This window comes from Hyperolius riggenbachi, chromosome 8 (assembly GCF_040937935.1).
Source record: "Hyperolius riggenbachi isolate aHypRig1 chromosome 8, aHypRig1.pri, whole genome shotgun sequence".
Lineage (NCBI taxonomy): Eukaryota > Metazoa > Chordata > Amphibia > Anura > Hyperoliidae > Hyperolius > Hyperolius riggenbachi.
In genome coordinates this window covers 142755401-142768501 of record NC_090653.1, presented here as the reverse complement: position 1 = coordinate 142768501, position 13101 = coordinate 142755401, and the positions used below count along the sequence as shown (strand labels likewise).

Genomic DNA, 13101 nt, shown 5'->3' with positions numbered 1-13101 from the left:
TCTGTACCTTTGCCCATCTGATCTTATTGCCGACTGCCTGATTATCGTTTTCTCTCTCTGCTCAGTGATTCTGTACTTTAGCCCATCTGATATTGCTGCCGACTCCTGCCTGTTAACCGTTACTTCTCTGCCTTCCAATTTGGTACTGTATCTGCCTGTCTGTTACCGACTCGATTAGTCTGACCTCTCTACTCACCAGTGAGCCCTTGTCACTGGTGAGGTGTTCGCTGTACTGACAGTGCCCACCAGCTCCTCTGGTGAGGTATAGTCAAATCTGTCAGTATTTACCTTTTGCACCAATGACTACACTCATTACAATAAAGTGAGACTAAGGTCTCGATATTCTCTGTGTTGCTATATTTGTATTATTGGTGATTCTGCAGATCACCATATAATCAGATATAGTATCTGCATTATTGGTGATACTGCTGATCACCAAATAATCAGAACCTTGTTATTGCTGACACCAATCGTTACAGTATGTATCTAGAGGGAAGACTCTGGATACCATTGAGCCTCCCTGGTCCTCAGTTCCTGTCTTCATTCCTACGCCATCCCTGGTTCAAGTTTCTTATTCTTGCACAGCTAGTCATTAAAGGTATTATCCAAATTAACATTTGTTGGTTTGATGTCAGCATATCACTCTTGATCTTCAGCACTCCTCGGGCAGACTTTGGAACTACTTGCATTCCCAAGTAGTTCCAAAGATCAAATTAGCGCATGCACAGTATGGATGCTTTTGTCTTTGTGACTACATAGGGACGCAAGTAGTTCCAAAGACTCCCTAAGGAAAGCTGAAGATTTGTTCAACCTAGCAGGTCAAATAGCTTCCACTGAAAACAGTGCAGGAATGACAGGACAAACCAAATACTGGGAAGAATCTATATTCTATACTGGGAGCCTTCTCTGTACATAGGTATATATAAAACCTGAAGTGAAATGAATTGATGTTGCATTGTAGAAACTTGTACCCAGAATATACATTCATAATAATAAGTGATCATAGATAGCACAAAATAGGCAGTTTAAGGTGCAGGGCCTCCCTGGAATTCCTGTTCTCACTGAAGCCAAATAGAAATCCACAGTAGACAGTCACTGTAGTAAGGAGTTTTTTGTTTTTTTTTATAAATGGAGGTTTGGAGCTTATACACATGTGAACATTACTTTACCATACATTAACATAAGTACTTGCAAGCACTTGTGGGAGGTAAATTATAAACTTGGAGCAAAATCTGCATATATAAATAATTTTACCAGTATATGTGTAAGCCCATCTCCAGGCAAAATTCACTACTTCTTTACCACAGGTTATTGCCCCTTAAGAACCACAGCAATTTTCACATGATTTATAGATCATTTTTTCGCACCACAAGTTAGGCAGGCTTTCTTTGTGTGGTACTTTTTGTGAAGAATTAATTTATTTTCTATGCATTTTATAAGGAATAAGAGGGGAAAAAAATAAATCATTGTTTTTCAGTTTTCCACCAATATCGTTTTAAAATAATATGTGCTACTGTAAAACCCAGACATTTTATTTGCCCATTTGTCCCAGTTATTACAACCTCTAAATGGTGCCCCTAGAACAATGTATGGTGACAATATTTTATTTGGAAATACTGTAAAGTTGTATTTTTTACATTTTGTATTTCTTTATACTATATCAATAATTAGCCCTTATTTGGCAAAAAAAAAAAAAAAACAGTAATATACCCTCATGACATACATATTTAAAAAAAAATCTCCTTGAGCCCCTGTTTTTTTAAATGCTGTTTTTTTTTAAGTGTTTTTCTTTGTAAACTATAGGGAAGGGGTAGAAAGGGTTAATAACTAATGGGGGATTTTTAAAAATGTATTTTAATGTATTTAACATGTCTTTTTACTTTGTGGCTGCTAGATGTTTCCCAAGCTATCTTGTGTACTGAACAGTAAAAAGGAAATAATGTGTATGCATCTGTTTTTACTTTCACTAAGTGAATGCCCATAGGCAGGTCGCTTTTGCCGGTGATCACTCACTATGGGTCACCCGGACCGATGGGGCGGTGATGGGATTGCATGCGATTGTGCGCGTAGAGCAACTACAAAAAACAAGGAACCCTTATCTACACCCCTTATCCACAAGTGAAGTTTACAGGGGCGTGGATAAGTGTGGCAAGGCTTTAGAACTGATTTAAGTCAGCAGACAGTTCTCCTACATGTATATATATATATATATGTTAGAATCTGTAATGCATCTGTAATAAAGTCACATTGTCTGACACAGCAGGGAATTAGCATTGTGTAGCAGTACATGACTGATACATGCTGTTGTTATGGGGAGGGGAGGATGTACAATGGCATGGCCCATACTGGAGTGGCTTTCAGGGGGCGGAGTAAAGAGGAGCACAATACACTAGGGGTTACTGTCATTTATAGATCCATCAACACTTGTGCACATGCTGGGCTTCGGTGAGGCAAGCATTGCCACCATTATTAATAGCTAACTGTAATGGTATTCAAACTTAATCAGTTCACTTTTCCTACTACGTTTTCACCTAATCATTTTCCCTCTTCTGTTTAAAAAAACTTTTTGGCACTCTGCAGCTGAAAAAGTACTAAAAATTAGATGAAAAGGTACTGTCAAAAATATTCTGAGTCTTTTCTGACTTGCTGGTACCTTAAAAGGCATTTTATTGATAAGGTGTGAAAATATCACCAAGAAGAAAAGTTAGGAGAACAAGTTGAATATGGGTCTATGAATATGAAGCCTCCCTTGATTTCTGTGGTATAATGATTGTGCTTTAAAACTTTGTTTGTTCTCAAAGTTTCATTATCAATGGCCAGTTTGGCGATTTTGCCTCCGTTAGGTCTCTTTTATTATTATCTGGCTAAAATGAAAGAATAAATCTCATACGTTACTAATATTTCAATAAAGCCATGTTGAACCGAAACAAAATGCAGTTGTTTTCTAATTTGTAAAAATTGAGGACTCAGCTGGAGACACTGCATCCACCTAAGGGGATTCCCAAACTCACTAACAAATATAATATTATATATATCATTTTCTTCTGGCTTTTAAAGAGGCAGACATTCATAGCAGTGAATAAGCAATGTGAACTCCTTTGGTCACAGAACAGTTATTGTTTAAGCTGTCACTGTGTAAATTGGCTAGTTTATCATAACAATTAACTTGCCGTTAATTAAATGTATCACATAACATGGATCCAAAGGTCTTCCCAGTGTATTACTTAAGGAACCTTAAGAATGTAATCTTGATTTATGAAGGTGTACACTCAAACCCATCAATTAGGTATGAGGGAAATCATCGAACAAGCCCATTATGCTCACAAACGTGTCTCCAGTCCTCTTTTCTGGCCTTCAGAGATCACATTTTGAGTAAGGTCCTGGATCTTTAATAATCATCTGATCTGCTTAGAAGTCAACATACCCTGAGAGGTTTCATTGGTTTGAGGCAAAGTTGAGGAAAATGAGGGATAGATAGTATGCAGAAGCTTCAATGACTAGGACATAGTGGGCATATGACTAATTGAATGGGGGGGGGGGGGGAGGATGCGTATGAACTTGACGTACCTCTCCTCTTCAATACCTTAAAAATTATCTCTAGAATTATCAGATGTTGACAAATTTGTTGACGTGCACACCAATTAATATACTTTACATGAGAATGTATTTAATTAACTTGAAAATCAGATGCAATTTTGGTATAACAAATGCAATTTTTCTGTCTTTCCATTGACTTACATTGATACCTACATTGCAGGTCCATTGTGATACAAGCATACATGCCACCAAATTTACATGCAAAACATTGCAAATCCCTACTATAAAACTTAAAAAAGCCAAACTGGAATTTACTAAAATGCAGATTGGCAAGCCACATGTTTCTGAGGGTATTTCTGGACAGATGAGATAAAGCTTTTTACTAGTTCACATCATCTCTATGTGTACAGATAAAAAAGAAAATCAAACTTTCAAAAGAAAAGACAACAACACCTACAGAGAAACATGGAGGAGGTTCAGATATGTTTTGTGTTTGGTGCTGCTTCTGCCATGGGATATCTTGTTTCTATGCAAATCAAAATAAAATCTCAAGATTCTGGGGCTGGTAATGCCTACCAATGTCTGAAAACTCTGACTCATGTAACCTTTTTAGCGAATGTGAACACACTACCTTTTATGTACAAGTGGGGTGTCTGCTCTCTCAGTCACAAGAAATGCATCCCACAAAAGGTTAATGACCTGAATCCACAGCAAAAAGCACCCAAGAATGACTAAGGACCAAACACTGGAGTACTTTGAACTGGTCCTACGTGATTTGAATTCTAATGAACATCTATGAAAGGAAGCAAAAAGATTCAGTCTGTAGACAAACCTGACACAGCTGGAGCAATTTGCTTAGGAAGAGTGGGCCAAAGTACCTGTTGACTATTGCAGATGTTTCTTTGAGAACAGTCATTTGTTTGTAATGATTATCTGTACAGGTTGTGCAAAAAACATGATGTTTAGGATCCTGTCAATTTTGTCTATGCTATTGTCGTTCGTGTTATCACTTTAAATATTATTTTGTGTCAAGACTTAAAAAAAAAGTTTAAGGGCCCTTTTCTATTATCCTGCATTTTGCTATCTGACTCCGCTCAATAACATCGCAAAATGCAAGGTACAGTTTAAACTAACGGAAACGGCAGTGACCATTTACATTAGTGCGGTCCGAATGTGGCACAATGCTCTCCCGAACGAAATTGTCATCCTGTCGCATTTTGGTTGTGACTGAGCTTTTTATACTTTGTCTAGAAGCTCAATTGCAGTCTTGGAAATTAGCAAGAAATGTGATGCGTTTCATGGTGGAAAAGAGCCCAAAGGGCCCAGTTCTACCTAGTGGAAATTGCTCCTTTTTCTTGCATGCAAATTTGGATCTGAAATGACAGCCTACTAAAATCAATAGGCTGCTTTCAATTCGTGTGCAGGTAAGGAAAAAAAATCACATCTGCAGATTGCATTTGAATCTATTACTGCACATTGGCATTACAGGGGAATTTGGATCAGGTTATTATTCTTTCCTTTTTAATAGAGGGATACTGATAAAGTTACCCAACATCTACATGATAAAAGTAAAAATGACACAAAGACGAGAGTCCAGATAATGTAGTATGTTAATACCTCAAATGTAATATTAAAGAATAAACAAAACTACCGTACCCAAAAAAGTGGGTTGCAGGAGGGGCAACCAACCACTTGAGGCAGGTGGAGACAATTAACCCAACTCCACTCAGGAAGTTCCAATGGGACTGGATGCAGTTCGCTCTCTTGATCAAAACACCCACTGAATATTGTAATGGTGTCCACCATGCGTAAACAAAGGGGACCTCTCCAATCTTACAGGAAAGGGGTATGAAGCACACAACAGGGGTAAAAAGGCACCCAGCTATGGATAAAAGTGCTCAATAGTATTAGCTACAGGCAGCTGCCCTGGCACTTGTATTGGCCTGAGGAAGCAGGCTTGCTCCTGTGAAACGTGTTGCCTGTGCAAAATAAACCTTGTTTGTCGAATGTGATTGTTGTTACCTTGGCAGGCCACCACTCTTATCTACAGTATATTTTATGGGTTTTAACCTAATTTTATCCATACCTGGGCACCTCTCTACCCCTGTTGTGTATCGTCTACATAATAAATGTACAGTAACAAAAAAAGCAACATGATAACTCACTACAACCAACAAAATCTTCCCTTTAAACAGCTAGGGTGAGTCAGGCTGCAGCATCAGACAGAACTGTCATTTACAAGCTGCAATAATATAGCAGAAAAAATGGCAAATGCCAATGACCAAAAGTGTGTTTTAGATGAGATAGCCATGGATTTCCAACACATTGCTTTTCATTTTATTGTGGTATCCCTTGAGTGGAAAATATTGTATGCCTAGGTCTGGTTACACAAGATAAGCTACAGAACCATACTAGATGCAATAGTTTTAATAATACTTGGCGTAAGAATGATAAAAGGAGACGATTTTTCTTTTAAATCATGTCAGAAGTTCACATTTTTGCCTTACAGTAAGTATTTTTTATGTAATTATATTACTATATTACCACTTTGGTCCTGCAAAATATTTGTACATGTGGGAATTATGGACACAAACTTGAGAACACAGACAGTCCTCTACTTAGAAACAACTCTAGTTAAAACATTTCAGAAATACAAACACAGTTGCCTCATGTAGCAAAATATGCAATACTGTTTTTTTTATTACTTATTTTTGTGTTACAGTATTGTATAAACTATTATAAGTGGTTAAAACCAATTTAAAAGCACATTCAAAACAACCAAAAAAACCATAGTAATGTATATGTTCAAATCTAGACTTGTCTAACAGTAAACAATTTAAAGGGAGTCTGAAGCAAAAAAAAAAACCTGGATCCTATAGAGCCTTCCCATTCCTCTCCTCGTCCCGTCGTTCCTGCACTGCCCCCCCCCCCCCCGTTAGCAGTCCTTGACCGATTGGTCAGAGACTGCTCTCTTCCGCTTTGGGTGGGCTTTGAAAGTCTTTGGGAGCACTCGGTCCATACGGCGTATGCACAAGCACCCTCTCTCGCGCACTCGCACATGCACAGTACAGAGCCGCCCATCTTCGGGAGCACTTCGGTTTCCTGAAGACTTCTGAAAACTCCTATGTGGAAATTTAACTGGAGGAGCCTGCGGGGAAACGAGGGGATGAGAGAAGAATGGGAAGGCCCAATAGGACCCAGAACCTTCCCTCTCCGTAGGAAAGTATCTTTTTTTTTATTCTGCCTTCAGATTCTCTTTAACCACTATGTTTAACACAGGACTCAAATAAACAAATTCAGCTTACAAACATTCTCGTGGAATGGAACCTGTTTCTAGGAAGGGGACTGCCTGTATTTACCACCATTATATACAATTTAAATTGCCATACACTGCCATGAGACAGAGTTTTGTTTAACTTACTCATAAACAGTAGTCCAGCCATTCTCGTTGCTTTTGGTGGCGAGCAGCCCTGTATTGCCGTGGTAGGTCATCAGTGCTAGGTTATATCCTTGAGCTGATATCCTCTTTAATACACCATTACTGCTGATGGTAAGCCAGTAGACCTGACCTCCAGGGACCACCAACCACAGTGGCATACCTCCAGCATCCCTGCGCACATGTACAGAGTTGCCATTACTGGTGGTGATAGAGATGACATCCCCGTCGCCATTATATGTGAAATTGTATATAAAGTCTCTTGTTATAAGATTTAAAGTGTGGAGATGGGTCCCATTGGTACTGAACTGATACAATTCTTGCTCTGCCGGAGAGGCAACCTCATACATATTCATGGCATTCAGATGTGGCTTGTTCCTACTGACTGCTCGGATGCGTACATTGCCAAGATCAGCTATGTACAGTGTGCCATCTGGAGATACAGCTAATGACGAGGGCGCTTTTAATCTGGCATCTTTTGCAAATCCACCGTCACCTAAGGGACAAATAATATCCAATGTATTAATCTGTAAATTGAACATATTTTCTTCATTTCTAATGGGGGAACATTCAATAAACAGAATAAATGGCATGTTTTTGTTCAGCATACATTAAAAGCATTAATTTTCAAATTGTATCATTTCTAGAGTGAATCCGCAAAGATTAGCATTATTATACATTTATCTCAGCTATACCAATTTTTGAAGATTCAAAGCCCGCTGGTTTAAAAATTGTTTTGCTTTTTTTCCGGCTATGTATACAGTGCCAGGACATCTGCTGTATTTCCCTACACAGCAATCTCTTCAATGCATTACTAGAACTGCATGCAAATAGGCCTTTGTTTGTAAGTATTACTGAAATGGAGGACATTAGCTTATGCATTACCATTTTGTTAAAAGGGAAATGAAACTTCTGTTAAAAGAAAACCCGCTATATAAACACATATAGACTGAATATAATCTTTCCTATTTCATTTGTAGACAGCTAAACATTTCCAAAACTGACAGAAAGATCAAATCACATTACTGTGTAGCCATGGCCACAATATTCTGTTTAGAGTATAGGCTGAAAGAAATGTCCATCCTCCTATACAAGTAATTCATTGCACAGAGCAATTGCCTTTGCAAATACATTTGCACCCCCGGACTAAGCAAGTTATTGGCAGCAGCCTGTGACACACACAAGTGACAGTATTAGTTAACCACCCTGTCGTTCTATGTTTTTTGCGGCGTTCGGCTGCGGGTGTTTTTTTTTAACCTATTTTGTTTCTATCATGCAGCTAGCCTAACGCTAGCTACATGACTCCCCCCTCCCTGCGCCATCCCGCCCACCCCTCCGATCGCTGCCGGCGATCACACCCAACACGAAATCCCGTTCTGAACAGGATTTCCTGTTAGGGCTTCCCTCGATCGGAATGATGTTATCAACGTCATCGATGTCATGATGTCAGGAGGAGTCCCAATCCACCCAATAGTGCAGCCTGGCGCCGATTGGCCAGACTGCACTGAGGGTCTGGGGGGCCCTCTTTCACGGCGCGTTGCGGCGGTGAGCAATGGCGATCGAATTAAACACACAGCTAGCAAAGTGCTAGCTGCGTGTTTTAAAAAAAAATGTAAAAAAAGACCCACAAGGTGCTGAGATATGCACCGCGGCGGTAATGAACGAGCTGAGCTCGTCCATACCGCTAAGGTGGTTGAAAGAGGAACTGTCGCGAAAATCTTAAAATTTAAAGCACATACAATAAGAAGTACATTTCTCCCAGGGTAAAATATAGACAGCAACATAGGAGAAAAGTAATTTATGGCTCATTTTACTCAGGAAGAAATGTACTTCTTATTTGTATGTGTTTTAAATTTTAAGATTTGCTGTAATATAACTAGCAGTCAGGGACTGTATACACCACTCCTGACTGGCTGCTTGTGATGTTAAACTTCTGGCTCTGCAGCATGTAACTTCCAAAGCTCTGGCTGCTCAGTGCAGACCATGCTGGGGGGAGGGGGGGGGCAGTGATAAAGAAAGACAAACTGATAATGCCTTTGTGAACAGTCGGATAATTGTAGACAATAAACACCTATTGCTGGAAATATAACCCCTTACCAGAACCTGAATAAAATTATTTTAGCTAGTGATTACTAGACTATACACTGAGGAGTTGATAGTAACTTCCTGTGCAGAAACATAGTCCAGTCCTGCAGAGCCACCTCTCATGCACGTGGGTGTGCAATGGCCATGCTGAGCGCCCTCACAGTGCTGTGCCCGGGGACATATGTCCCCCCTTGCCCACCCATAGCTACTCCTCTGCAGAGGCAGAGCTGTGTGAGAAAAGAAACTGCTCTGACTAAATAATTTATAAATAAATACTGTGAAAATTAAGCAATTGTATTAACCACTTCAGCCTACAGTGTTTCACCTTATGCATCCGAGCAACTTTCACCTCCCATTCATTCCCCAATAACTTTATCACAACTTATCACACTGAAATTATCTATATCTTGTTTTTTCTGCCACCATTTAGGCTTTCTTTGGGTGGTACATTTTGCTAAGATTTATTTTATTCTGAATCCATTTTAACAGGAAGACACCCCTGGTGGTGCCTAACCCTAAGACCCCCCTGGTGGTGCCTAACCTTAAGACTCCCCTGGTGGTGCCTAAACCTAATACCCCCCTGGTGGTGCCTAAACCTAAGACCCCCCCTGTGATAAGCATTAATAACGTTCGAAAAAAAATTGTACTGTTTTTCGTTTAAAAATAATGTTAAAAAAATTATAAATCATTAAATAATGTGTAATCATGAGAAGCAGTTATAAAACAGTAAAAGTCCCCGGGCGTCGCTTGTAAAACATTATTTTTCTCCGGCGCCCTTTTTTCCTGTTGGGCGCCCATTAAACGATATTTATTATGGGAGTGAATGACGGCGCCCTTTTTGTCTACTTGCCTCAGGCGCCCGAATTTACTGTTTCCAGCAAAACGACCATCGGGCAAGTGAAATTAAAAATATGACCCACCAGGAAAGTGTGCATGCAGGCTAGTTTGCAGAGGGAGCTTTGCATTTAGGATTTATGCCTTTTTTTTTAACACATTATGCACTTGACAGACTGTTGCTAGACTGTTATTCACAGAATTTGAAACCGGTGCACGTCCGGAGCTTCAGCCATATGCCATACGTTTGAGTGTTGTGGAAAAGGCGAAGTATTCTCGAATTAACAAGCAAGTGCAGAACCTGCCCCCCTTGTATACGGATCGAGTTTGAGTGCCAAGTGTTTTCTATTGTTCTACATTGTAGCACTTGACAGTTTACCTAGATATATATGATGCTTAGGGACCAATGAAGGCAACTTTCTGCAATGCTGGATATTGTTACTATATCACGGCTCTATGTATGTGTGTTGAATTATGATGAGCACACACTTTTTGCCAACATGCACACCATAGCAGCCTCCCACAACCTGCATGCGGTAGCAGCCTCCCACGACCTGCATGCCATAGCAGCATATGCTCCACACCATAGAGATTGCTTTGTGTACTACCTTAAAGCAAGCTAAATATAAACTCTAGAGATACTTAATCGTATGTGTGGTAGCAATGCTACATACATCTGTCCTGGTGTCTGATATTTTTATTTTCACTTGCAGGGTGTGTGTGCACAACAACCATGCCTGAATCTGGTACATTAAGCTCCCAACAAAATAAAAAAAAGTTCGCTTTTCAGCACTCTGGTATCAGGATTGCTTGCACAGTCAAATTAAAGTGTTTTGTTTCTATTTAGGAGAGTTGCTGTTGCATTTAAAGGGGTTCTGTGGGGGGTTGTAAAAGATAAAAACAGTCACTTACCTGGGGCTTCTATCAGCCCTCTGTACCAGTAATGTCCCCCCATGCCGTCCTCCTCCGATACGCCGTTCTCCACCGCCGGCCCCGGTCTAGCTATCCAACTGCGGCTGTGCGGCCCTGCATCTGCTTGCTCCTGCGCGTGTCTTCGGAAGCTTACTGCGCAGGCGCAGTACAAGAAAACTTTGTACTATGTCTGCGCAGTAAGCTTCCGATGATGCGAGTGGGAGTGCGCATTATTCGTCTTGTTAGACGAATAATTGCCCAGTGCCGGCGGCGGGGAACGGTGGATCGAACCCCTTTAATTGCAGTCTGACTACCCTGATTTTCTTACACAATGCAACGGTCTAATTTTTGCAAAGAATAAAAAAAGAAATAAATACAAACTGAAAGCTTTAAGTTTATCCATTTACTCTGCCTATTATCACTTTAAAAAAAAAAAAACTAGCGACTGGCTTTTATCACATTCACATTATCATCACTTTCACAGAGATTCTCTCACCGTTTTACAGCATTTTTTCCTACACCTTACATACTGGCAATTTTTTATTTTGAGACCAAATAGCTATAAGGTTAGAAGTGAAAGAGTGCGATCTGTAGCACAGTGAGAAGACAGAAAAGAAGCTAGGCTTGAAATTAGATGATTATGAGTAGATATTTTGAAATAACATTTCACTGCTGAAGAAAAATGAAGAGTGAAAAGGCTGCCTTCAGGCCTATCTCCCCCCTAGGCACAGGACTGCAGTGCCTAATGGCTATTTGTCTTTTGCATATTTCATGATGACCTCTTGTAGATACCATACTTGAAAAATGTCAGTAATATCTGGCGCACACCTTATGTACCCATGGCTGTATTGAAAAAAAAAAGATATAAAACGGCTTACGTGAAAAAAAAATCTCATACAGTGGAAAGCAGCATGACTAACACATAAAAGAATAGAATACACAACAATGCAACGCTCCTTTGTGCTTTTAGATTTATGTGTATTGTTCAACAACAAAACAATAGTTAATAGATGCAGAAAGATCTTAGTAACCTAGAGTTAACGTGAACACTGAATAAAAAAAAGAATGAAAAAAAAAAGACAGGAATAAACAACTTAAATGCCATCAACAAATTGATGTAACAAGAAAGGGGAGCACTTTTGTTTTATTGAAAATACAGAGCGAATAATAATGTTCATGATGTTGCTGGCTCAGTTCTGGCTTTTGTAATGTGAAAATTGATTCATGGAGGCGTACATGAAAAAGTAGCGACATATCAGATTCTCGGTTATAATTTCGCAGAACAATTTAAACAATGAGAGTAAGGGCTTAAATCATCACCGTGGGCGACAATAGCGTTTCTGGAAAATTGCTCACATGGCCTTCATAAATCAAAGTGGGATGAGTGAAGAACAGTATTACACTGAGGCCAATCAGCATCTATCTATTACAGATCTTCTCTCAGTAAAATAAAATCTAATTGTTAAGGAACAGTCCCCACTGCATATGATCATAAGGGACACACAGGTGATTCCAGAAAAGTTAAGTTTCCCATGACAATGATGATTCTGTGGCTGTTTAGATTCTCAAACAAAGAGGTGCTTTTTTTGCCAAATACAGTTGTCTGGTGTAGGTAGCAATTAAGAGTAAAATGCATGCTACTCTAGGTGGCACCAGTTTGTGCCAATCTGTGGCTTTGATTTACACAAAGTTTGGACAGTCAAAGATGAGATGGAGGGGATGTGGCTAAGCCTCTGCCCACCCACTGGACCACAAACCAACCCATGCTCCAATGCTGTCTGTTGTGAAGTCAAGTAAGCAGGTGGGGGTGTAGCTTTTGGCACTACCTGAGCCAGGCTGGTCAACAGCCCATAGCTGTTAATAGTAAAGAGGTGACGTGGTTCACTATTCACAGTGATAATATACATCTAGGTTACTGTGACTGACTATGTGTATGAACTGGGTTTGCAGAGTAGCTGGGAAGACTTAATTTTAGAGCAAGTTGGTTTCTCCTTGAAAAGGTGCAATTTTGAGAAACGGCATCACACAGCTAAACTGTACATTTTTTTCTTTAAATTAGTGAATTTCTCTTTGGCATTGCTAGTGCCCAGGGCATCCTAGTTTCACGCATCCTATAGGTTAAAGTGGTGGGGAAATTTATGGAGAATGACATAGGCATCAGTCAGTGGGGGAGGAGGAGCCTAGTTTCTTTACTATTGATACCTCGAAAGTTATAATGCCATGACAATTATAGTAGCTTTTTTTTTTTACTACCAGATTCTTTTTTTTACTACCAGATTCTATATCTCTAAATGTTG

At 39.7% G+C, this 13101-nt stretch overlaps 1 protein-coding gene across 9 annotated transcripts in view; it reads right to left on the bottom strand.

The window, feature by feature from the left end:
- TENM1 (teneurin transmembrane protein 1) overlaps window positions 1–13101 on the bottom strand; it is a 1180670-nt gene that overhangs the window by 94269 nt on the left and 1073300 nt on the right. For all 9 annotated transcript variants that reach the window (XM_068251163.1, XM_068251165.1, XM_068251162.1 and 6 more), the window contains one exon: window positions 6959–7469. In XM_068251163.1, the coding sequence (XP_068107264.1) occupies window positions 6959–7469 (511 nt within the window). The remainder of the gene's footprint in view (window positions 1–6958; window positions 7470–13101) is intronic.